At 35.9% G+C, this 26,867-nt stretch overlaps 1 protein-coding gene across 3 annotated transcripts in view; it reads right to left on the minus strand.

Moving 5' to 3' along the window:
- The window catches only part of LOC129001772 (tetratricopeptide repeat protein 39C-like), a 43,530-nt gene extending 33,181 nt beyond the window's left edge, over positions 1-10,349 (minus strand). Inside the window, exons 1-8 of one of the 3 annotated variants that reach the window (XM_054429210.1) lie at positions 10,222-10,349; positions 7,704-7,900; positions 6,287-6,418; positions 6,098-6,151; positions 4,311-4,467; positions 3,384-3,585; positions 2,132-2,335; positions 601-769 (exon numbers count right to left, since the gene is read on the minus strand). In XM_054429210.1, the coding sequence (XP_054285185.1) occupies positions 601-769; positions 2,132-2,335; positions 3,384-3,585; positions 4,311-4,467; positions 6,098-6,151; positions 6,287-6,418; positions 7,704-7,874 (1,089 nt within the window). In that variant the 5' untranslated portion in view covers positions 7,875-7,900; positions 10,222-10,349. Of the gene's footprint in view, positions 1-600; positions 770-2,131; positions 2,336-3,383; positions 3,586-4,310; positions 4,468-6,097; positions 6,152-6,281; positions 6,419-7,703; positions 7,901-9,729; positions 9,815-10,221 lie in introns of those variants that run through there. The other 2 variants (XM_054429211.1, XM_054429212.1) reach the window with 2 other exon arrangements.
- Positions 10,350-26,867: the final 16,518 nt, after the last annotated feature.

A 26,867-nucleotide genomic window follows, 5' to 3' on the forward strand; every position in this document is an offset into this window, starting at 1 on the left:
GTTTCAGTCTTAATGTAGCTGGAAATTTTAAAGCAAAAAATAACCTTGTAAGTAAAAAAGCTTTTAAACTTTTTTGGACAGGTATCATCTGGCACATTTGTCCTGAAATACTTATTACGGACTGATTATGTCATGAATTTACATGCAATGAAATTTACTTTAATGTTTTTAAATTTTGGTGAAATATTTTTGAATAGCATATGTTGATACAGAGGCTAACACCACAACGTTTCTTAGTCTCAGAATTTGGACCAGGATAAGGTGATTGCGAGCAATGGTAAAGACATGGAAATTATTTTACGATAACTATTAGCTGATCTGATCACAGGAGAGGTGCTATTTTTCATTGGGATCTCAATAACAGTAACAGTAATTATAATTTCTAACAATATATCTGTGTTACACGGTAAAAAAGATTCGGCCCACTCCTTTAAGATAAGCTGAGATAGTAACAAGACCAGGGTTTGGACCGTTCCAACAAAAAACGTTAAAATAACAGGGTGTTTCAGTTTTAGTCCAGTTAAAATTAAACAAATGATTGGACTTGCAATTGGAAACAACTTTATAAATGGATTGAGAGAGTGATCGAAACTACATTACCTTAAGCCTATGGATCCGGCCAGTAAAAAATATGAAGAGTGCCGAGTTGGAAAACTCGGGCTGACTTTCCGTGATTAATATCTCAGCAGTTTCCAGCCCTGCCTGGACGTTAGTGCCGTCTAGAGCTAGGAACGGACGGACGATAGTGTGGTACCACAGCAGTGCTAACCTACACAATGGAAATGATAAGCTGAACCAAGAGTATTTAGAAAACATATCAAGGAGTACCAGTAGGCATATGGCAAAAAAAGGTAAAAAATATTGTAGAAGACTACTAAATTATTCATATAATCCTCACTGGTAGGCCTAATTCAAACACAAAAAGGCCCAAAAGAAAAATCTAACTAAACCTAGTTGTTGAGCATTAAGCCTTGATGTTCCAAGAAGTTCAACTTCCCCAAAAGTGTATTCAATTTTACGACTAATTATTTTATTTTACAAACAATGTATCCTAATATTTAAGGTCATATCATTGACACAAACAGCACAGTGTATGAGAAAGAAAGATGGACATGAAAGCCAAGTTGTATCACTTGCCATTTTGTGACGAATAAAAACAACTTGTTGGTTTTATCAAACATTTAAAAAATAATTATTGAAGTAGGACTGTTATTAGCCTACACATTTTCTCGATGATAGTTTGTTCTTATCTAAAAAACAAAAAATTCTCATTAATGAAATTTTAGGTTTTTATTCCTTCTATCTAACTTATTGTTTTAACTTTTAAAAAGTTTTCATTAGCCATAACTTAAGTATTATTTGATCATCATCAGACTCAGTGGTTAATGCAAATTACAAAGATAAGTTTTATAGGAACAATTAAACTATGCAAATGTAGGGAAGTGGTATGAATATGGTAGCATGCTGGTCTAACCGATGAGTACTCACTGTGACATCACAGCCACACGGCAGTGGAATACTTTAGTACTTTAATACTTTTCAATGAAATGGCAACCATACAAAGCAGGTATTTTAAGCCAAGTATGAATAAGAACCACTCTGCTTACCAACGTGAGCCTGCCCCTGTATTCTATGGCCTTGGAGTGGGCGTTATATAACCTAATAGCCTAATAGGATGAATAACACTATTACTGATGAATCACCTATTACCTTGGTAATATGTTACTTAGAATACCCTATTATTTTTGTAATGTTTTCTGAAGCCTTAGAACGAGCTAGTGAAATAACACTGATTGTGTCGTCCTATTCAATAATAGTAACCGCTTGGTAATAGTTTAGTGAGAATCATATTATTTCTGTAACCTCGTAGTACGAACAAGTGAAATAACGCTGATCGTGTCGTCCTATTATCCTAATTAATAATAACCGCTTGGTAATAGTTTACTGAGAATCATATTATTTTTATAACATCGTAGTGCCCGAATAAGTGAAATAACGCTGGAAGGGGAAATAATAGGCCACAAAAATGATAGTGTTATATCACCTATTACCAAAAAACAAAGTTACTGAACTATAACTGAAAAGTAACCGTATTTCCCATCCCTACTATAGCCCGAAACATTGCACTCACGTGGCTAAAGGAGCTCTCATCTCGGTTCCTTTCCTGGCAAACATCAATGCTTCCAGCCCAACGTTCCTGTCACCTCCAAAGCCCAGCAGCTGTATAAGCCGCAGCAGTGAGGCGGGCAGTAGAGACAGACACAGTTGAAACACTCCGTAACCGAAACTGACGGCACACATCAGTCTGGAGACTTCCTCTGGGTCTAGATGACACCTGGTCACAACAGCAATATTAGTGGGTCGCTAATTAAATATCCATGTTGTAGTAAAGATAATCCAGCTAGACTGATGGAAATTTGCAAGTTAAGAGTTTACATTATTTATACAGGGTGTTTCAGTAAAGCGTAGCGGGCTATGCAGATTCAGATTCTACATGCCAAAATAAGTCGAAAATGAAGAATAACTTTTTTTCGATTTCGGCTTAGTTTGGTCGTAATCCGCCATTTTGTATTTTTTTTTATAATTAATTACTCAAAAACCCTTGGAGATATTTATATGAAACTTGGTATAAACTTTAAGTCTACAGGTATTAACATTCTCCAAAAATATCTTCGATCAGGCTCATCTAGTTTCAAAATGGCGACCATTTAAAATTTTTTTGTAAAGGCCGCTTTTCATTGAGTTTTACTTAAAAAAATTTAAATGGCCGCCATTTTGAAATTTGATGAGCCTGATCAAAGATATTTTCAGTGAATGTTTTGTACCTGTAGACTTAAAGTTTATACCAAGTTTCATAAACATATCTCCAAGAGTTTTTGAGTAATTAACTATTTAAAAAAAATACAAAATGGCGGATTACGGCCAAACTAAGCCGAAATCAAAAAAAAGTTATTCTTCATTTTCGTCTTATTTTTGCATGTAGAATCTGAATCTGCATAGCCCGCTATGCTTTACTGAAACACCCTGTATAAGTTATGCCTTATGAATAGTAAATATGCTGCCAATAAAATATTATAAATTTTGTAAATAGGTAAAGGTTTAGTATTTTTTTCAATACAGGAGACCCGATATCCTCACTAATCCTTATACTTTTGTCATAATATAGCCTAAAGAAAGACATGTACACTCAATCAAAATATTAATACAATCTTAAGAAATAAAACTCCTGAGGATTTCAGAGTAAAAAACAAGACGAGATAGAAACAGAAACAAAGATGCATCAGCTCGGGTATGACAGAACAGTCTTAAATCACTGAATGGCAAGTCTACTGTGGTTTATTCATGCGATAAGATAGGTGAAGGAGAGTTCACTGTGTACTTACTGTGGAGTGGGACTAAAAGAGTTGAGCAGAGATGTGAACGAGTTGCGGTAACCGTTGAGATAGCCAGAGGGCGAGGTTGGAGTACTGGGAGAGAGTGGAGTGGGGGAACCCGGCGTCGACCAATCACAGCTTGGGGACTGAGGCAGAGGCGAGAGCAGGCTTGGGCTGCCCGTCACAACACGCCAGGGCGGGAAGTCTGAACCTGTGAAGAAAGACGATGAAATGAAAGTTAAAGGTAACATTTGATCTTAAGATGAAAACATTTATTTAAACCTGAATACTGACATTTTGAAAAAAATAAGACTTAATAACAAATTATTCAAAACCCCTTTCACACAATGCAACTCACAAGAAAAAAGTAGTAAACCAATTACTGACCTAATAGTTTGGTTAAACACTTAAACAGTTTCCCACCTACTCTTTAGTCATGCCATGAACACAGAAGGGATACGGGAGAAGTAAGGTAGAGCTTCCCCACCTCAGGGTAAGCAAGCTCAATCTTTACTCCATGTCTCTTAAAGCGTTTATAACTCCAAAATGTTTTAATTCTGCCTTTGGACAGGAGGCAGCTCAAGCAAATCAGATGGAAGGGCACAGGTCATGGTCGCCTAAGGAAGTGTCTGTATTGCTTAAGGATACATAAATGTGGTATATCATGTAGATGGTCTGAGGAGACAGATTATCAGCTGTTTGGCAGTACAGATCCACCTGAAACACCCTTAGAAGCATGGCAAACTCCTACCTCCTGCAGAGCTCATGGGAAGGATACTGCATTTTATCAAGTGCCTGAAGTTCAATGGACTTAAGAACATAATTGTCCAACTCTACATTAAAACATCAAAATAAACTACACATTTATGCCTCTAAGTATTGGCTAAATACAGCAATGTTTGCCTATCTACAATTTCTGATTGGCCTCAAACATACCTGGTACAGGTTTTTCATCCCCAAAGGTCTGTCTGTATAATGCTAGGATCTGATTATACGTGTGTTGGTAAACCTTCCACGCTTTCCGCAGCACCCACCCTCCTCTTACACACCCCGTCACGTCGTGCTGTAGAAATGTCAGCAGCGCTAGGCACACCTGGAACCATATATAGATGCCAGGAAATCACTTTTTTGACTAACCAAAATAGATTCAAAATCCAACCTAGGATAAGTTTTGCTAAAAGGATTTTTGTTGGGATAACAGACTTACCAGAACGGGAAGGAGTCCATCCATGCACAACCACTACAGTAGAACTCTGATTATCCGAATCAATAGGGACCAGACCCCATTCGGATAATCAAAAATTCGGATAATCGGAGTTTTACCGGAATTCCGGGAATTTTAAAGAAAAATCCTCATTTTCGGTACTAAGTAAACTTTTAATTAATAATAATTTAAATCAGAACATTTTTACAGTTTAAAATGCTCATAGTAAAAGTGTTCTATACATGTTATTAAGTCAATAGTGTTCCATCAAAGTCCAAAATTGGCTAAATGTGTTTAATAACAATTCTTTGATATTTTGCAAAACTTATTACTGTAGCTTTACGTTTTTAAAATTGTTGAAATAAGCGATTCGGATAATTGGAGATTCGGTTAATTGGAGTTCGGATAATTGGAGTTCTACTGTAATTCTTTACACTAGAAATCAAAATTAGAATATTTAACCGTCAGGGAAGGAAGATGTCTTCAGATGCAAATCAAGCTTTAGGTTGAAAAATCTGTTAGTGAAATATTCTAATTATTGGGTATAGTGCAATTTTTTTTAATTTCTTGGGCCAAGAAAGAGTCTTCTTTCATCGAGGGGACGTGCTCTTTTCACGACAATGCTTGAAACCTAGGCTCTCATTTCCTGGCTATTATACGTTTGAATTGGGTACATATTTGTGAAAAATTGTCTATCAATTTCTTTAAACCCATTGATGCTGTGTCATGAGTTTAGCTCGTCACAGCGTTTAGCAATGAGGAAGCCGTACTGCTAACACACAGGAGCTTTAATTGTTTGTCGAATCTCACCTACGAAATTTATAGCCCACAGAGACAATAAATTCTTCGTACGCTTATTTATGATTTGCTCTGGTCAATTGCACTAGTGTCAACATTTGTACACTTCTGAGATTGTTCTGTTGTAGTTCTGAGGTTGTTTACCATACACAGTTTTTGGCCCGTACACAATCCATATTAGTATTACTAATGTGTGGCTAATGCGATGGGAGTGGCTAGATTAAATAAACTGTGTCCAGCTTGGGTGGAAGTGGACTACATTAGTGAATTAAAAGGGATTGCACACACTACCTGTTTTGCTTCTTTTACATTAGTATAGAATAAGACCCATATATGGGTCCTAAACTAACCCAAACTAACTTTTAAATTAGGCTAGTCTTAAATTCAATCAGGTTTTCCCAGTAAAATTTTTAATCTCGCACATAATTCTCGGTTTTACACGAATTTCCGGTCATTGACCACCTTGTAAATGATCTAAACAAGTTACTTTGGTAAAAAATTATAAAAAATTCCTGCATTAATGGGTTGGAATAAGAACCGTTCCGCACATGTTGCTGGCTAACTAACGGGCCCTATCTTGTGACATGACATAGGTGTATGACAGAGAAACAAAAAATTATGTAATTGAATGGTATAGCAGTAATAATGTATTGTTTCGACATTTCTCTCATCCCAGTTTAGTCTTGAATTTAAAAAAATCAAATCTTAATAATGTTCTTACCTGTGTGTCAGCCAACACGACCTGCTCTTCTAGTCTTTCCCCTTCATTCTTGTCCTACAAAAAGCACATTGTAAGATGAAAAGCTTGGAATTTAATAAATACACTGATGTATGACAAAAATGAAAACTCAACAACAACTAGTGACAACATACTTGGTAGCAAGAAACACAGAAACCAAACATACATCACCTTCATCGCTCCAAACACCTTGTTCTTCATGGACTTCAGCCAGCCAATATCTTGAGCACATTTTTTCTCTAGGTCTCTCAAGGTATTTGTAGCTTCTGTGAGCATATCTTCCTCGAAAGACATCAAGGCGTTCTAAGGGCATAAAGTAATATGCACGTTAACAAATTTAAAAGAAAGTAAGAGTGAAAAGCCTCCATGGTTTTGTCCTTATGATTATAGGTGATATTAGAAGACAGAAAAATATGAGGGCCATCCAGAAAGAAACATCAGACGCTTCACCTTAGTGCTGCTAGAGGCTGTGATCATTTTAGCATTAACAGCATTACTTTAAAGAAATGGATCTTACTGTAAAAAGCCATCATCGGCTGCAACTTTCAAAATGAAGCCTTCGTCTATCATTTTTAACGTTAATGCACCACTGTCCCACACAGCCTCCACTCAGCACTCCTTTACCAAAAACATCACAAATCTAGTAATAAATTTCAGTTCTCTTGTGATTTTTTGTTTCCAACTGGCGGGGTTTGTAATGGGTAATATATCTTAATTATTTTCAACACTCCACTATGACAAAGTAGTGAGAGATATGATGTGCAAACTCCATTAGCAGCTGGATGCGTAGGTACTGAATGTAGGAAAGCTCTGATGCTAGGATGGCGGGGATAGAACTGCCCCAAGAAGCACCATTTTGAAACTTCTTATGCTTCCTGGACAGCCCTCGTATTTGCTTACAATTTATTAATACAAAATAACATCAATTTGATTTTTTTGTCAATGGTCATTCAAATACAATAGAACAACTCTCCGCTACGTATTGGACTTGTTCAATGGATAGGGGTGCGATCCCCACAAATATTTTAGGGGAGCCTCCACTTCCCGTTCGCTGCGGGCTACTCACCGGTGAGTGCTCTAGTTCCTTTCTGCCACCCTAAACGCTCACCCGTGAGTGGCGGCATCGCCTATATCCCATTCAATTTCAGCCAGGCAGCACACCGGGGAGAACGGGTATTTTTATGTCTGCGTAAAGCTAGGAATGGATGCTTTTGGTGTAAGTTGGTAGTAAATTTCCCCGTAAAATCCCTTTCTGGCAAGCTTAGAAGTCAACTTGTTATCCCGTCTTTCTCCCTCCAATCGGCAATACAATGGGACCGGCTAGTTCCAAAAAGTGCTGCTATCTGTGAGTGTTTCAGTTTCAACGCAGAACATCACATTACGTCATCTGCTATTCGTCAGACCAAAATATTTTAAAGCCAAACGGGTTGCTCGACAATGGGGCTACCCTTGCCGTTGATGGGCCGCAGCGAACGTGTTCAAAGAGTTTGTGATTCACACCAAGTGTTACTGGCATCAAACTCAAAAATAACTTTAGCGCATTATAATATTGAACAGTTTGTAAAATAAAATACTATAGTCGACTCACCATAAACACAACAAAACAATGGCCGGCAGCTAGTTGTATTGAGTCTTTACGATTAGCAAACAGCTTCTGCGCCTCTTCGTACTGGTTGTTCAACACAAGTTGTATTCCTCTTCTCGCCAACACCCACTCTGGCTCTTCACTACTTGCATCTTCAAATTCTTCTTCCTCCATATTGTTTAGTGGAATGGCATTGTAATCTAAGGACAGTTGTTAAGTTTAAACTAAAACCATAGATAAACATAGTCCCTTAGTAGATTTCCGATCCTTATGGAACAGCTGAAGCTAATTTTATTGTTAGTTCAGTCCGGTTTTCTGTAGATGTCGTGTTTTGTTTACAATTTGTTTCTTGTTATTACATTAATTTAAAACCTCGTTTAACCAAATAATACTATCTAATCATAAACTTGTCCCCACTAGTAATATAACCAAACGGTGAGACACAAATGGTGAGAAACTAACCCTAAAGTAATAGAAACAAATTGTAAACAAAACACGACATCTACAGAAAACCGGACGGAACTAACAATAAAATTGGCTTCAGCTGTTCCATTAGGATAGGAAATCTACTAAGGGACTATGTTTTATCTATGCTAAAACTAAATAGGTCCTAGCTAACTGTATCTTGTCTTTCCAAATGGATATCACTTGTAGTCATAATCTTTACCATCTGTCTATATCATATGCTAAATGCTAAATTGAACCAATAGTTTAAAACTGTTAAACAATTTTCAAACAACTCGACAGCACAGAAAACATACTACTATAACCCAGAATGCTAACCGCATGGTAAAAAACATTAAGTGTTTTGAGAGAGCTTTGCCTGTCAATCCGTAGGCAGCGCCACCAGCGCTGCCATGCACTCAGCAAATTGACAGGCAAAGCTCTCTCAAAACACTTAATACTTTTTACCATGCGGTTGGCATTCTGGGTTATAGTAGTATGTTTTCTGTGTCGACAGTCAACAGTAACAGTTTGACAGGCTGGTGCACATAATAAGAAGCAATGTTTTCAGAACATTTAAGTTATAAGTTAAGTGTTGAATATCCTACATTTCTTTGAATAATCATTTTTTTAAGTGATCAATTTATAAGAAAAAAATTAAATTACCGCATTACAAATTTCAAGTTTCTGGATACAACCCCCAAACTCGACCACTTCTGGGTGTGGTTTTAAGTGAGGTTCTAGGCCTACAGGTACTGTATTCAAAAATTCACACTTGCTCTAGAGGCCTATGTTGTGGGATGTGTTGATGTAAGACGTGGGTTCTATGAGTACCGGTCATTTAATTATTGATGTGGATATGTGGTAGAAGATTTAGTGTTAGTACGTAACAATGAAAGAGAGAGAGAGAGAGTGGGAGGGAGAGAGAGAGAGATGCTTTATTTGAAATTTTAACCCATGTAATCATGTAACAATCATGTATGAAATCGAACAATGTTTCTACCTATCTTCATTTTACCTTTGGCAATGAATTTTTGGATTTCTGTATGCATGATGTTTGGATGCCTAGGCTAAGTGTTCGCCGGCATATTGAATATTGCTGTCATCTTCAGACATCTTCAATCCTCCGCTTGTAGGCTAAATGTAGGCAATGATTTTCTTAGAGTATTCAAACCTTTCCAAAAAATCAAGACCAAGCTCATAAACTTCTTAGCTGGAATTATTTCCTTCGATGATTCTTAAACAATAGATATTTGTTGCTTCTATTTTCTACATCAGTGCAACAGCAATTATGATAACACATTAAGCACTGGTTTACAAGATGCCTGCTGACATAGGCTAGGCCTATTTCAACTATAAATGAAATGAAATCATAAAATTGTTATAAAATTGTGTATAAAATTGTTCTACATATTTTTAGATACCTTGGACAATAGACAGTTAGTTCTATACTAGCTTCTTATTTTACTGACTTAATGACATCCGTGAACTAACTTAAACCATTCTTTTGAATCTTACACTTAAGTTATATAGTTAGGCCTAAAATAGCAATATGTTAATCTAATTGGCATGTAGGTAGACTCACCTATTGGGTTATCATACAGACGGTCCTACCCAATCACAAAAATGTACAAATGGTGAGTTAACTTAGCCATAGGATAATTTGTTAAAGTCAAAAAGTCAAAGTCCTTTATTCAACCAGATTAACAATACATTGCATTGGCCAAGTCAAGAGATTACATTTTTATGAAATTAAAAAGCTTGGATAAAAAGCTTGTAATAACTCTGTTGGATTCTACAGTGTTAAGTAAATAACGAGTTTATTAAGTTGAAACAACCATTGATGCATCCATAAACTAATTTTCCATGTCAGTCACTGTCACTAAAATTTTAAAAGGTACCTACATCAGAAGAGTCCAAATTTAGTTAGGCCTAATTGATACAAAGTAAACAAAAGAAAAACATGAGGTAATGGTACTGATACTGACCACTGGACCACTGTCACTGCGACTAACCGACTAACCGAGTATCCGACTGTCCCGACTACGAAGTACGAACTACAACTCTACGACTATACCTAATAATATTTTTGAACACTCAATAGTCGAAATACCGGCAACTTGAATAATATCATTATATTCTTTAAATAGTCTGAATCAATGAGGCGAGGACGGAAACAACGATTGTCAAAGCCCATTACATGCACTTTTTATTTATTTTGTTTTAGTCAGACGTTTCGTCGTTTCGATACTACTAATAATAAACTTTATTGCATACGAATATCTCAATATCGAAAGACTTGAGCTAGCTAAGCTGAGCTAAGCTAACCCGAACTTAGTTCAATAGACATTATTGACAACACTAAAAACTGACAGACAGACTCGACAGATGAGCAGCAGCAGCGGACTAGCAGACAGCACAAAGTGTGTTTTTGTTTTTTCACTTTTTCACCAGCTTTTAATAGAACCACTGAGCTATAGAATTATAATTATTTTTATTAACTATATTATATAATTATTAACTATGATTATTATAATTATAGCTCAGTGGATAGAACCTTATATAGTATTATAAAATGTATGACCTTACAAAACACTAAGTTAAGTTACAATCCAAATTTATTTTCAATTAAATAGTTTTTTTGGTACTTAGGTATTATACGGAGGCCACATTTTTTTCAGCGCGCTGCGGCGGCTATGTTAGGTTGGGTTATCATAAATGACCCAACTATGTTTGTAGGACTTTCCTCGTTTTGTTATGAATAAAACGATATCAGACGAGTCATACTTTCTATTATGATAACCCAACCTAACATAACCGCCCCAGCGCGCTGTATAAGGGTGGCCTCCGTATAATACCTAAGTACCGTTTTTTTATCTCCAATTTTAATCATGCGAACTACCCCGATACAATTTTTATTGGTCTTTAAAATTGTGCTGGCCATAAGAGACAAGACAAACAGGCAAAGAATTGGTCATAGATTAACAAAACCAACACAAGTAGACTTCTCATCCATTGTAAAATTTAAGCTCGTTTTACCTGTCTAGTTCATGTTGGTCGTGACACTGGGCACTAGTGTGTGTGTGGTTTACGAAATTTACGATCACAGTTTTATTTGGTTAAACATGGGTTGTTGCTATCCTAGTAGTTAGCATCTCAGACTTCGGTACGGATTCAATTCCCGGCACGTCCACAAAACTTTATTCTCAAGTTGACCTCTTGTAAAATGCCACTGGCGTAAAAATACAAGGTTTGGAACTACTGAAATAACAAGAAACTAGTTGTAAACAAAAAAGACGATCCTAGTGGTCCTGAACTAGAAAATATAATTCCTCAGCTGATCCACAGGATTCGCAGGAGCATAGACAAAAAGAATTGCAGGAGGATGATATTTTTAAGACTAATCTACTGAATAAGTCAATAAGTCATTGGGCCAAATTGACAATACTTTGCATTAGCCAAGTCAGTACAAGAAAAATAAATGTATTACATCTTAATAACAAAAATTCCTTACTGTAAAAATTCTATAACTAAATAACTAAACATGCGCACATGCGACTTTGTGAATGCGACCACTAAAGTAGGTATTCACGGACGCTGTAAAATGACTGTCTAACAACATGGACTTTAGACCTGTGTTAAAATGTACAATTTCTTGCCTGCATCCATCAAAAACCTGTGTGTTTTAAAATTCAAACATGTTTTAAAAACTACTCTAACCCAGGCTTGCCTGTATAAACATGAAGAGTACTTTAGTTTAGAGTTTTAGATATTTTAGTTGCCAGAGCTATCTTGGTTGTTTTGTTTTTATTTTGACGATTGTCATGAACTTTGTACATAGTTTTAACGACAATAAATCATTTCATTTAATTTAATTTCATTTCCTACTGAAGGATGTATGTTTCATTTCAGCGCATAGCTGATGCAGTTAACAATGAAAACAAACATTTAAAAACAAAATTTTCAGTTTATTTAAACAAGATATATAAACGTCAGGAATTTTTTTATTTTAAATTATTTATCTTATTTGCGATCGTATTCAACCACGGCCGCCTTTAACTCCGCGGCCTTCGAATTGGCAACGTCGCAAGTGGTGTTGTAACAGCTGTTTAGTTTGGCAGCAGCTAATGGTATGTGTGTATCATCGATCTCTATTATTATACTCCATGCCGCCACCACCATCACCGCTAACCCTGAAGCACGATTTTTATTTCAGCTGCAGTTTTTTAATACGGACAAAATAAGAGTTTAAAAATTAGAAATTAAAAAAAAATTATTATAGGCCTAAAACTAAAAAAATATTTAATTAATTTTTAATTAAACTGTCATAACCTAACCTAACTAACCAAACTTGCTGATAATGAAAAAATTGAATAATGGTTTACTAATCGAAAAAATAGTTCTGTTCATAAAATAAAACTATAAACGCCTCAAATTAAATTTTATATTTTTTAATTTTTTTAAATTAAACTGTCATAACCTAACCAAACTAACCAAACTTGCTGATAATGAAAAAATTGAATGAAGGTTTACTAATCGAAAAAATAGTTCTGTTCATAAAATAAAACTACAAATAGCTCAAATTCAATTTTATAAGGTTTTAATTATAAAATTTAACTGTTATAACCTAACAAAACTAACCAAACTTGCTGATAATGCAAAAATCTTAGACAAAAAGTTTGTGCACCTGACGGGTTTCGAACCCGGTACCAAAAGTTCAGTAGACCAGCACGCTATCCACTAGACCACCGAGGCCGATGGCTTCAACCCCGTTCATTACGACCTTCTCACCGCAGTATTTCACCTTCCTTTTTTTTGAACCTTTGGAACAGCTACACGGAACTGTTTGGGATAATGTTCAATGCAACTGTGACAAAAAGTATAGAATAGGTTTGGCGAAACAGTTATATTACAAATAGCTCCGTTCCTTCTCAACTTGATTATTTTTCCTGCATAAAAATTTAATTATTATGATATAACTTTTTTGCTCCTCCTCATAATAATAACAAGTCTTTTATAGACATAACCTGTAAGTTAGTTTACTGGTTTCATTTTAGAATTTAGCCTCCGGATTACGTTGAATATATTAAAATGGTGTAAATACCTGCTTCGTGGTAATCCTAATGTTGCTAGTGTCGCAACTAGTTTCGACTTTTTACAAAGTCATCTTCAGGCGAAGGCGTCAAGGATGTCAAATGGTGGTCACTTCATATGAAGGTCGTCATTACACATAAATGTACATAAAAACACGAACACGAACACGGACATTAACACGTAAAAAAAAGGTACATTTAACAAGATTAAACGAACAACGGTAACTGTAAAGGAATGATGTGACACGACCGGGATGGATGCAAGGTCTAGACTACCGGTCAACGTGGTCGGTCGGTGCGATGACGTCACTCCTTTTGTCTTGTTATCAGTCAGCTGTTGTAGGTCCCATCCCATTCATTCCTGACTCTTTCTCTAGTACTTTGATAGCCGTATCATAAATATAATTTGATTGGAAGGAAAGCTTGTCGTTTAAGATGTTTAAACCATTTACCCCTTTAAAACCCTTTAAACCATCGATTTAAGAGAAAGTTTCCAATCACTAGACAAAATGGAGGTTGAAGACAGATGTTGTGTTTTAAATAAAGAATAGATTTGAATAACTTAATGAACTCATTTTATTAAGATGTAAACAGAAAAAACAAAACTGTAAAATCAAAACATAAACAATCATATTAAAATAATGATCAGCTGGTATAGCAATCCTCCTCCCTTATTTTTCTTCATATACTTACAATCTTCTTATTTGGTCCACATGTCTTTTACACACAATTCCTTCTTCCATTTTAACAAGATAAATAATATTTCCTATTTGTTTTTCAATTTTTCCAACTGTCCATTTGTCATTTGAATAAAGGGAGTAGTTCCTCACCAGCACTCCCTCTCCTATATTAAAGTGTCGCTTTGTTACTTGCATCTCTGTCACTTTCAAACTAGGCTTCTCTACTAATAGATCAAGTTCTGTTCTTATATTTCTCCCAAACATGAGGCTATAGGGAGACTTCCCAGTCGTGGAATGCTGTGTTTTTCTCAACTGTTTTAGTATAGTGTTAATCTTGCTCTCGACACATCCATTTGCAATTATAAGGCTCTTCACAGTTTGGACCACCCTTTCAGCTTGTCCATTTGACTTAGGACAAAATGGAGCTATGGTTTTTTGTATTATTCCATACCTTGTGAGAAAATCTTTGAAAGGTTTTGAAGTTAGCTGAGTTCCATTGTCTGATACCAGGACATGAGGAAACCCGAAGGTTGTAAATAATCTATCCAATTGCTTAACACACCAAGCTGTGGTTGTAGATTTTGTAGGTATAATTTCTACCCACTTACTGTAAGCGTCAACGACGATTAAGTACCACCAACCCCGCAGTGGACCAGCAAAATCAATGTGTATGCGTTCCCAAGGTCCGTTCGGGAGCTCCCATGGGTGAGTTGTCTCCTTAGGTGGATTTTTCAATTTTTGTTGACATGAATGACAATGTTTCACCATAGCTTCAATTTCTTGATCCATATTCCTCCAATAACAGTAGCTTCTAGCTAGCAATTTCATTTTTGTCATGCCCATATGACCAGCATGTAATTCTTCCAAGACTTGTTTGTGTAAAGTGGAAGGTACACAAATTCTATGCCCTCTGAATATGCAACCGTCTTGTAGACAAAACTCATTATCATTCAAACTGAGTTCTTTTAAGCTTTTTCCTGATATAAGATGATCGTATACCTTTTTAAGTTCCTCGTCCTTTTGTGTTTCTTCTTCAATTTGTCTTCTTGATACAGGCATCATCTCTACTTGATTTATTAGATCAGAATCAGAATCAGAATCAGAATCATCATTTATTGTCTTTCAGCATTACATACATGCAATAGACAGTGTCATTTTACATGCAAAATAAATAAAAAATACATAACATACAATTTGTAACAGATAGGCTTATAACTATAATACTGATTTAAAAATTAACAGAATGCTCTTTATAAAATTCTTCTAGGCTGTAAAAAGGATTTTGGATCAGCCAGTCATACAACCTTTTTTTAAACACTTTAAGCTCCAGAAATTTACAGCTATCACTTAACGTATTAAATAATTTCAAACTAACTATATTAAAACTATCTTGACATTTGCTTAACCTAGTATATGGCAGGTCTAGCATAGATTGGTTTCTTGTATTATGGCTATGGATATCTGATCTTAAAACTAATAAACCTAAATTAAAATCTTTTTTCACCTTCACCAAGCAAACAAATATATACAAATTTATCACAGTTTGAATTTTACATTTTTTAAACAAAGGTTTATGCCTAAGCTTTCCATTTTTTTCAAGAGAAACCTTATTCAAAATACGAAGTGCTTTTTTTTGGATTAACAAAACTTGATCTATATGGGCACTATTTCCCCAAAGAATTAGGCCATAATTTATGACTGACTGGAAAAATGTGAAATAAGCTGTTCTAACATATGACTCAGGTACAATATCCATCAGTGATTTGAGCAAGAAAGTGACTCTAGATAGTTTACAACATACTAACTCAACATGTTTTTCCCAAGATAAAGTACTATCAATTACAACTCCTAGAATTTTAATATTTGTTTTCTGATCCTGGTTGTTGGCCCTTAGAGTACAAAGAAGATTTTGAGTTTTTTCTAGGTTTAAAAGGAGGTTATTTGAGCTGAACCACATCTTAGCTTTATCTAGAGTTTGTTCAATTGTTGATTTGAGATGGTCATAATCTGAATGGACACTTAAAAAACTAGTATCATCAGCAAATATAATAGTTGATGAGTTGGTTATATTGCTAGCTATATCATTAATTACCAGAATAAAAAGTAGTGGTCCAATCACTGAACCCTGTGGCACTCCGGTGTTCACTTCAGAACAATTTGACACATTACCACCTGCATCAACATATTGACTTCTCCCACTCAGATATGATTCAAAGAACTTGAGTTGAACACCACCGATGCCATAGTGATTAAGCTTATTTAAAAGAATTTGGTGATCAACACAATCGAAAGCCTTGCTCAGATCACAGGCAGTGATCTGGGCAAGACTTCCGCCTTCAAAAGCCAAAAGGATCTCTGAGATCATTTCTTCTAGGGCATCAGTAGTAGACAACCCTTTACGGAAACCAAATTGGGAATCAGACAATAAACTATGGATATCTAAAAATTTACATATCTGAGTTTTCACTACCGCCTCCATAATTTTTCCTATGACAGGGACTAAAGATATTGGGCGGTAATTTTTCATTTGAGACTTATCACCTTTCTTGAAAATTGGGACAACTCTAGAAATTTTTTGGGAATTTGGAAAGCTACCCTCAGCAAGACAACAATTGATGCAAATAGCAAGTGGGGTCAAGATTGCTTGTATTACATGCTTTATAACACTTGTTGAAAGCCCGTACACATCTTTACTTTTCGAAACTTTCATTTCCGAAACAACTCTGAGCACACTTTCACTGGTCACCATTTCCCACTTGAAGTCGGAGCTGGGCCTTCTCGCATGTTGAAGAAAAACTGCTGGTGCCACAGGCGATGCCTGTATGTTGTTCCTCGCCTCCTTGACAGATTGAATGAAGAAGTTGTTGAAATCTTCGGCAGTGATTGAAGCATCACACTCCGGTTTCTTCTGTGCTGATACCCTCCGAATTAATGTCCAGGCGGCTTGGCATTTGTTGCTTGAGTTTTCAATATATGCAGCATTAGCGTTCCGCTTAGCTTGATTTACATGAATTTTGTATTGGCTCCTAATGCGTTTGTAAGCCTCAAAAGAAGCTTGAGTTTTAATGTTCATGTAAATTGTACGGTAAGCCATGACTTCCTCCTTCAACCGAGTTAACTCTGGAGAATACCATTCCTTGGTTTTTGTGGAGCTCGATGGTTTCTTCTTTTTTTTTGAAGTTTTAAGTGGGCAAGCTTGATTAAAAATCCCAATTATTTTAGAAAAGAATAGGTCGAACCGGTCTTCAGCAGATAAATTGTTTTGACACAACAGGTTAACCCAGTCAATATTGTACAAAAGTTCAAAGAAGTTGTCCAAACATCGTAGAGACAGATTTCGGAAAATAAAGCTTTTAGGATGATCACAGTTGAAGAATGATTGAAGCTGTATGACGGACTCCAACCCGCTGTGGTCAGCAATATCAAGGGGAACAACTTGAGTCTTGCAAAGTTCTTCTGGGATGTTTGTAAATATATTATCCAAACAAGAATTTAAACGTGTGGGCATATTGTTGAGAAATTTACAGTTAAACTGTCTCAGAGTATTTAACAGCCTTTTCACAGTGGATTTGTCTTTTGTTACATCAAACTTGGAGTTAACATCACCCCCAATAACAATGTTGGTCTTGAAGCGACTAAGATGGATTAGCAATAGTTCTAAGTCCTTTAAGAACAAGTTTTCATCACCTGCTGGAGAATGGTAGATGCTTACAACTATTATTTTAGGGGTTTCTATCATGACGGCAGAACATTCAAAGCTAATTTCAGTGCACAGCCAGTCTATATCCAGTACTTTGTGTATAATATTCCTGTTGTTTGAAACTAATATTCCAACACCACCTCGTATATGATGTTTACGGCAGTACACTGATAGAGGTGTGTAACCTTCAACTTGTATCTGACTTCATCTTGTGTATTGCCTTCCGGATTACTTCATGAATTGTATACAAGAGGTTAAGTTACCTTGATTCTGTCCAAGTAATCCTTAAGTCGTCATTAGTGCGACCGGTTTCGATGTCTATGGCATCATTGTCAAGCTGAACGTAAAAATCGCTCCTAGGAGGTCGTCATGAGTCTTGAAACACACGTAACACGTAACATATAACACGTACACAAACAAAAAACGATAAAATGCATGGCCACACAACTAATTTACAACACAGCGGCGGGTACAGGGTGTAGGTCTAGACTGACGCCGTGTCTTCCTCTCCCCACCTTCCCCCTCGAGTTATCAGCTGTTGATAATATTTCGTCGATGTTTAAAGCTGTCTCATAAATTATATTGGATTCAAATGAGGATTTATCATTTAGGATGTGTTGGGGGTGTTTTTTGCTGGCCTTGTAAATTTCGTATTCCTCAATAGTATCTAGTAACCTTCCTCTTCCTTTATGGGATCGTAGAACTTCTAGATTGGTGTTAAAATCTGTATATTCATGGTTGTTATTAATTAAATGTTCAGCAAATGCGGAGTTAGGTTGGTTAACAGATGGTTTCGGGAGATGTTCTTTAAAACGTGTTTTAAATGACCGTGAAGTCTGACCAATATAAAAGCTTGGACAACTGTCACAATTCAGTTTGTATACACCTGAATTTTCTGTTTGGTCGTCACGTTTTGTTTTCTTATCTTTTAATACTGATGAAAGTTTATTTGAAGTTTTAAATGAGACGATAACTTGGTTTTTAGACATTTCTCTGCTTAATGTATGGTTGAGATAGCTGCCAAATTCGGTGGAAACGTATTTCGGTCTGTCTAAGGTTGTTTTTATGCGGCTATTTTTGTTCTTATGTTTCAAGATTAGTTTGTCGATGATATTGCTCCTGTAACCGTTAGCTATTGCAATATATTTAATGGTATTGACCTCTTCGTTGTAGTTTTCTTCAGACATCGGGATTGATAGTAATCTATTAACAAAACTGTGATAAGCTGCCAATTTCTGGTTTTGTGGATGATGTGAACTGTTATGGATGGTCTGGTGTGTGGTTGTAGGTTTTCTATAGATTTTAAAAACGAGTTTGTTTTTATCAGAACATCTTGAGATACTAAGGTCTAGAAAATTCAGTGTTTTATTGCTTTCGGTTTCGAGAGTAAACTTTATGTTTTTATGTAAGCTGTTCATGTAAGTTAGTAGCATTCCCAACTGTCGCTTTGTGCCATTAAACAGGACAATAGTGTCGTCTACATAACGATGATAAAATACCATTTTTTCTCTCAGGCGGTTTTTATCAGACCATAAATGTTTATTCTCAAGGTCGTTTAAATATATCTCTGCTAATATGGATGATAGTGGAGAACCCATCGCTAACCCTTCTTTTTGTAAAAATATTTTGTCCTCAAACTGGAAATAATTCTGTTTCATAATAGTTTCGGTGAGTCTTATGAGGTTGGTTACTGCTTCTTTGCATAAAGATGAGTTTGTTAATAAGTTCTTTTCGAGTATTGAAAGGGATTCATTTACTGGTACATTTGTGTACAGATTAACTACATCGAATGATGCTAGAATGTAACTATCTTTTAGTGTGACATGATTTATCATATTTACAAGATCAATACTATTTTTTAGACTAGAACTTTTGTCAAACTTGACCTCGCGTCGTATTATGGAGTCCAATTTCTTTGCAACTTTGTATCCTGGGGATGGAATGAAATTTACAAGTGGCCTTATGGGTATGTCCGGCTTATGAATTTTTGGCAACCCTCTAAAAATAGGTGCCTGTGGGTTGGTTACTTTTAGACTTTTCATCTCAGTTTTTGTCAATAGCTTTGTGCTAGCATTAATTTGTTTATTAATTTCTTTAGAATATTTAGCTGTCGGGTCTTTGCTCATTTGGTTTATGTCGTTAGCCTCAAAAAATGCGTAAACTTTGTTTAAGTAGTCACGCTTGGGAAGAATAACTATCGAGTTTCCTTTATCAGCCTTGCAAATCACGGCATGGTTCTCCGCGACCTTATCTCTAATGCGTGTAGCTACTTTCCTCAGTGACCTATGTTTGACATGTTCAGCCCTGTCAAATTGACTACCTGCTACATTCCTGGCTTTTTTAACAATTGTGGCTCGAGCTAATGTTCTGGAATTTTCGTCTTTTAACATTTTCATAGCGGATTCAGAATGTAAAATTTCAGAAACCAGGGACTTTTTTCTGCCATTAGAAAAATTAAAATTAAGTCCTTTATTTAGTAGAGCAATTTCGTCATCATTAAATTCGATGTTTGTATGGTTCAATACTACAGGGTGAAATTTGTGATTACATTCCACAAATTTCATTACATTAGCTCGAGCCACAATTGTTAAAAAAGCCAGGAATGTAGCAGGTAGTCAATTTGACAGGGCTGAACATGTCAAACATAGGTCACTGAGGAAAGTAGCTACACGCATTAGAGATAAGGTCGCGGAGAACCATGCCGTGATTTGCAAGGCTGATAAAGGAAACTCGATAGTTATTCTTCCCAAGCGTGACTACTTAAACAAAGTTTACGCATTTTTCGAGGCTAACGACATAAACCAAATGAGCAAAGACCCGACAGCTAAATATTCTAAAGAAATTAATAAACAAATTAATGCTAGCACAAAGCTATTGACAAAAACTGAGATGAAAAGTCTAAAAGTAACCAACCCACAGGCACCTATTTTTAGAGGGTTGCCAAAAATTCATAAGCCGGACATACCCATAAGGCCACTTGTAAATTTCATTCCATCCCCAGGATACAAAGTTGCAAAGAAATTGGACTCCATAATACGACGCGAGGTCAAGTTTGACAAAAGTTCTAGTCTAAAAAATAGTATTGATCTTGTAAATATGATAAATCATGTCACACTAAAAGATAGTTACATTCTAGCATCATTCGATGTAGTTAATCTGTACACAAATGTACCAGTAAATGAATCCCTTTCAATACTCGAAAAGAACTTATTAACAAACTCATCTTTATGCAAAGAAGCAGTAACCAACCTCATAAGACTCACCGAAACTATTATGAAACAGAATTATTTCCAGTTTGAGGACAAAATATTTTTACAAAAAGAAGGGTTAGCGATGGGTTCTCCACTATCATCCATATTAGCAGAGATATATTTAAACGACCTTGAGAATAAACATTTATGGTCTGATAAAAACCGCCTGAGAGAAAAAATGGTATTTTATCATCGTTATGTAGACGACACTATTGTCCTGTTTAATGGCACAAAGCGACAGTTGGGAATGCTACTAACTTACATGAACAGCTTACATAAAAACATAAAGTTTACTCTCGAAACCGAAAGCAATAAAACACTGAATTTTCTAGACCTTAGTATCTCAAGATGTTCTGATAAAAACAAACTCGTTTTTAAAATCTATAGAAAACCTACAACCACACACCAGACCATCCATAACAGTTCACATCATCCACAAAACCAGAAATTGGCAGCTTATCACAGTTTTGTTAATAGATTACTATCAATCCCGATGTCTGAAGAAAACTACAACGAAGAGGTCAATACCATTAAATATATTGCAATAGCTAACGGTTACAGGAGCAATATCATCGACAAACTAATCTTGAAACATAAGAACAAAAATAGCCGCATAAAAACAACCTTAGACAGACCGAAATACGTTTCCACCGAATTTGGCAGCTATCTCAACCATACATTAAGCAGAGAAATGTCTAAAAACCAAGTTATCGTCTCATTTAAAACTTCAAATAAACTTTCATCAGTATTAAAAGATAAGAAAACAAAACGTGACGACCAAACAGAAAATTCAGGTGTATACAAACTGAATTGTGACAGTTGTCCAAGCTTTTATATTGGTCAGACTTCACGGTCATTTAAAACACGTTTTAAAGAACATCTCCCGAAACCATCTGTTAACCAACCTAACTCCGCATTTGCTGAACATTTAATTAATAACAACCATGAATATACAGATTTTAACACCAATCTAGAAGTTCTACGATCCCATAAAGGAAGAGGAAGGTTACTAGATACTATTGAGGAATACGAAATTTACAAGGCCAGCAAAAAACACCCCCAACACATCCTAAATGATAAATCCTCATTTGAATCCAATATAATTTATGAGACAGCTTTAAACATCGACGAAATATTATCAACAGCTGATAACTCGAGGGGGAAGGTTGGGGAGAGGAAGACACGGCGTCAGTCTAGACCTACACCCTGTACCCGCCGCTGTGTTGTAAATTAGTTGTGTGGCCATGCATTTTATCGTTTTTTGTTTGTGTACGTGTTATATGTTACGTGTTACGTGTGTTTCAAGACTCATGACGACCTCCTAGGAGCGATTTTTACGTTCAGCTTGACAATGATGCCATAGACATCGAAACCGGTCGCACTAATGACGACTTAAGGATTACTTGGACAGAATCAAGGTAACTTAACCTCTTGTATACAATTGTATCTGACCTCTTCTTCATGTAGCCAATGTTCACTAACACATAATATATCATATTTGTGCTCTTGGGCTTGAAAGCTCAATATATTTTCTTTGCCCCTCAGTCCCTGAAGATTAATGTACAATAATTTGAGGACATTTACTTCAACTGGGTTCAACCCACTATTGCACTGAGTCAGAAAACTGTTGTTAACACTACATGTTGATGTACTCAGGCATTTATTAGCTACTTTTTTGTTTGAGCTACTGGCTTCTTCCGTAAAAAATATCTAGATTTTTCAGAGGGCTCATAACTACTATTACAGGATTTGATAGTCCCTGAAGATCCATTATTCATGTTTGATCCTTCTGCTACTTTAATCTCGCTTTCATTTTTATTTTCGAGATGGGATATGACTTTCTGCAAAGAATTTATTTTACTTATTTTAGGGGTGCTAAATCCTGAAAAGGGTGTAGTGTCATTTACTGATGGAGAGTCAATTTCATATGGGGTGTCACAGAGCATCGTTTGGCTTGATAAAGTTGAAGGAATGTTCAACTCTTGGAGAGGTTGAGTTGTTCCTTGGGTCTTTGGGGTCTCTGTTTGGTTTTCACTCAGTGTTGAAGATGTGGGTATCGGTAATGTGTGATAGATGTTAACTTGAGTATTACCTGGCTACAACGTAGGAGTCAACTGTAGAGGAGTAGGTTCCACATAATCACCATGGTGGCTTCTGATAATTTTGACTACTACCTTGGAGATGGCCTTTTTTCCTTTCCGGTTTAAATGTAACCCATGTCTTGTATGGTAACGCCTTTCAAGTGTCCAAAGATCTAGAAGTTTAATGTGTGACTGATTGCTGTAGGTGATTTGTCTGATAATAAAATTAGCCTCTTTGATTAATTGATTTTCTATGCTAGATGCACTCAGATCGTATCGGTATGGCAGTGTAGACAGGATGAGGTTGGTATGTTTGAATGACATTTGTATTTCATTAAGTTTCTCTTCCAACAATCTCAAGAATTGTGTTGGAATTGCTGCAGACTGCTTTGTGATGTTATTTGTCCCTCCAATCAAGATAACAAAGTCATTGGTCGTTAATTCTTTTACCTTTGCTGATTGTCTGATAGGTTTAGTTATGAATTCTAATGGAGCACCGGGTTGGCAATGGTTTGTAATATTATAACAGCTGCCACTTGCTTGATCTAGGAAGTAAGCTATATCTTTCCCATGACTGTCACTTGCAATCATGATATTATGTTTGTTGAGTGGCTGCTTTCTTGGAGCATTTACTGAGCTGTTTCCATGGGAGTTCTTACTTAGAGGCTTAGTAAAGCTCTTGTAGGCTATGGAGGATGTGCTGGTAAAGTTTGAAGGTTCTTTGCTGTTCTCCTTTTGAGTTATTTGATCTAGGACTTCAAATCTATTTTTAGTTGTTATTGGCAAATTAGTGAGCTTATAGGCCTTTTTTCCTTTGACTTGTCTGACTTTCTTTTGATTATTTACACTTTTCTTACTGGAAGAGGTGGTCTGTTTACCGTTGATACAAGGTGCCGTCTTAAGCTGTTTATTGGAAACTAATTCACTGTTTTTCTTGATAGCCGGTGTTCCTGCATACCAATCTTCAAAGGGAATGCTCGATCCGGTGCCTGCACAGTAGTGATATGCTACATATTTAGCATTTGCTAATACATGTATTCCGCATTCAAATGAATGTTTCTGTTGTAAACTAGGCATTTCCATGAAACTAGTTTTGTTAATACCTAGATTATTGGCCACATTTTGAGCTGGGTAATTATTTACTGGGCTCAAAGAGTCAAGATGATAAGCCTTACTATTAGTCTTGTCTAAGAATAACAAGCTCCAATGGGAGCCAGAGTCATCGTTTTCACAGTCAGTGCTATTACTGACGCATAGAAATGCATATTTACATGTGTGGTAGGAGGTTAATTTAAGACTCTCCAATACTGTCTCTGAGGAACCAAATTTGATTAGAGAAGTAGCAGATGGGCCTAAAAATAAAATTTCCTTATTTACCATGTTACTTTCCATAGCAGAGAAATAGTCATTTAGGACAGAATCGTCGGTCCATTTGTCTTTACTCCAGCTTTTGCTTTGTATGCTTACTAACTCATTAGTTAATGACTGCAGCTTATATTCAAGCTTTGCTTGGTTAGAGTTTTTGTCATTAATTTGTTTTTCTAATGAGTCATTAAGGGCTTTAAGCTTAGACATACTTTGAACCAAAGTTTTGTTTTCCTCCAGAATTAGGTTATGTCTATCTATGTTAGACCTAAGCTTCTCCTTTGTCTCTTTTATTTGTTCCATCATAGTAATCTTTTCTTCTCTTTCCATTTCTTGGTGGTGAAAAGAACGGTCTAAGTCTTGTTCTCTATGTTTTTTCTCCAAAATTAATTTTGTCTCCAGAATGGCAGACTCTCGTAGAGATGAATTTAGTCTATTTTTATTTTCCTCACTGTCCAAAAGGACATTGTCAAAATGTTTGATAAGCAATTCGAGTTTAGAGACAAGATTATCTATGTGTAGTTCTGGGATGTTAGTTTTAATCAAGTTCAATTCTAGACAGATGTCGGCTATATACTCCTGCATAGAGTCTTGTGAGCCACAAGACTCAAACACAATTTCCTCCAGTTTTTTCATTTAATGTAATTTTGATCTTCTGTTCCCAAAATAAGTATTTTGGTTTTCTTCCCTCAGTTAATTTATATAAATTATATATTTATTCTTGGCTTAATGTAGGCAGCAAAAGGGTTATGCACAGACAACGCCTAAACTAATTGAAATTGTCTGCAATTTATTCAGTAGTAAAAAATAACCAATGTATATTTAGCACAAAACTAGGATTCTGATAAATAGCAATGATTGAGTTAGTAAACACAACAAACTGATAAGAGATAAGTACCGGTAAGGTAGCAGTTTGTCCTTGGCCAAGGCCAAGTTAGTGACATTGACCAATTTTGATTCCAGTTGATATAATCTTCATTTATGATCTTCAATTAGGTTTTGATTGATGTGCAGTGTTTACAATCTTGATATATACAACATAGTTTTTGTAAAAAATCAGGTAATATTTACAGTATTTACAGTATAAATTCTTGCAGGTTATGAATAAAATATTTGTAATTTTTTAACTAAAGGGTACAATAAAAATACATACTTATTTGTTAGTTTTGTAAGGAAACACTGCTTCTTTCATTCACAAAAAACTATTTTGCTTAAATTTCCTTAATTTTATAAAAAAGTAACTGTAAATGTGGACTGGTAAAACTCAGTGTTGAGTCAAGTTAACCTCAAAACATCCATTCAATACCATTCAGATACCGTTCATGGTCGTCACATACATTTGATACTTCTGTAACAGGAAATCTTGATAAATAATCCACATTAGCATGTTGTGTCGTACTTCGGTATTCAATCGTATAGTCAAAACCCGATAAGAAATGAGCATAATTAAAAATCCTTGATGCAGTCATAGATGGTAAGGTCTTTGTCGGGTTGAAGATGGCTACAAGGGGTTTGTGATCAGTTATTAAAACAAACTTCCTTCCATAACAGTATGCAAAGAATTTCTTTAAGCCCCAGTAAATTCCCACAGCTTCTTTATCTATCTGACTGTATTTGCGTTCTGTTTTCGTAAGCGATCTTGATGCAAATGCAATGGGCCTCTCAGATCCATCCTTGTATCTATGTGATAAACAAGCTCCTAGCCCTGTAGGACTTGCATCTGTTGCTAGGATTAACGTTTCATTTGGGTCATAGTGAGCTAGAGTTTGATCACTTGTTTTTTCTGCTTTTACTTTCAGAAATGCATCTTCACATTCTTGAGTCCACGTAAATTGTTTTCCTTGCCGTAACAAACCATTCAGTGGTTCCAGTAAGCTGGACATGTTTGGTACAAAACGTGTGTAATAGTTGGCAAGACCCAAAAATACTCTTAGCTAGTGTACATCACTTGGTCGTTTGGCTTTAATTATAGCTTCGATATTATCAGCAGATTTGTGTAAGCCATTTTCGTCTATGACATGTCCTAAATATTTGACACTCTTCTGGAAAAATTTACATTTGTCACGATTCAAGCGCAAGTTAAACTGTTTGATTCTTCCAAAAACTTTCTGTAGGCGATCTAATGTCTCTGAAATAGTGCTCCCCTGTATCAAAATATCGTCAAAAAAACAAACTGTACCTTCCAGACCGTGGAGAACCTTATCCATAAACCGTTGCCAAATACTTGGTGCAACTTTTATGCCAAACATCATTCGATTTACTCTATAAAGTCCCAGATGTGTACTTATGGTCTGTATTTCTCTAGATTCTTCGTCCATCGGAAGGTGTAGATAAGCATTACTTATGTCTAATGTGCAGAAATATCGACCTTTATTCATGTTAGAAAAAATATCTTCAATTCGCGGGATTGGGTATTTGTCGTCACATATAAGTTTGTTTGCCGTCACTTTGTAGTCAGCACAAATTCTTACGTTTCCATTTGCCTTTCTTACTGGAACAATAGGAGTTCCCCATTTTGAATTTTCAACTTTTGATATTATTCCATTACTCTCC

This window comes from Macrosteles quadrilineatus, unplaced genomic scaffold (genome assembly GCF_028750875.1).
Source record: "Macrosteles quadrilineatus isolate MER2022 unplaced genomic scaffold, UCM_ALF_1.0 Scaffold_8__2_contigs__length_117827958, whole genome shotgun sequence".
Taxonomy (NCBI): Eukaryota; Metazoa; Arthropoda; class Insecta; order Hemiptera; family Cicadellidae; genus Macrosteles; species Macrosteles quadrilineatus.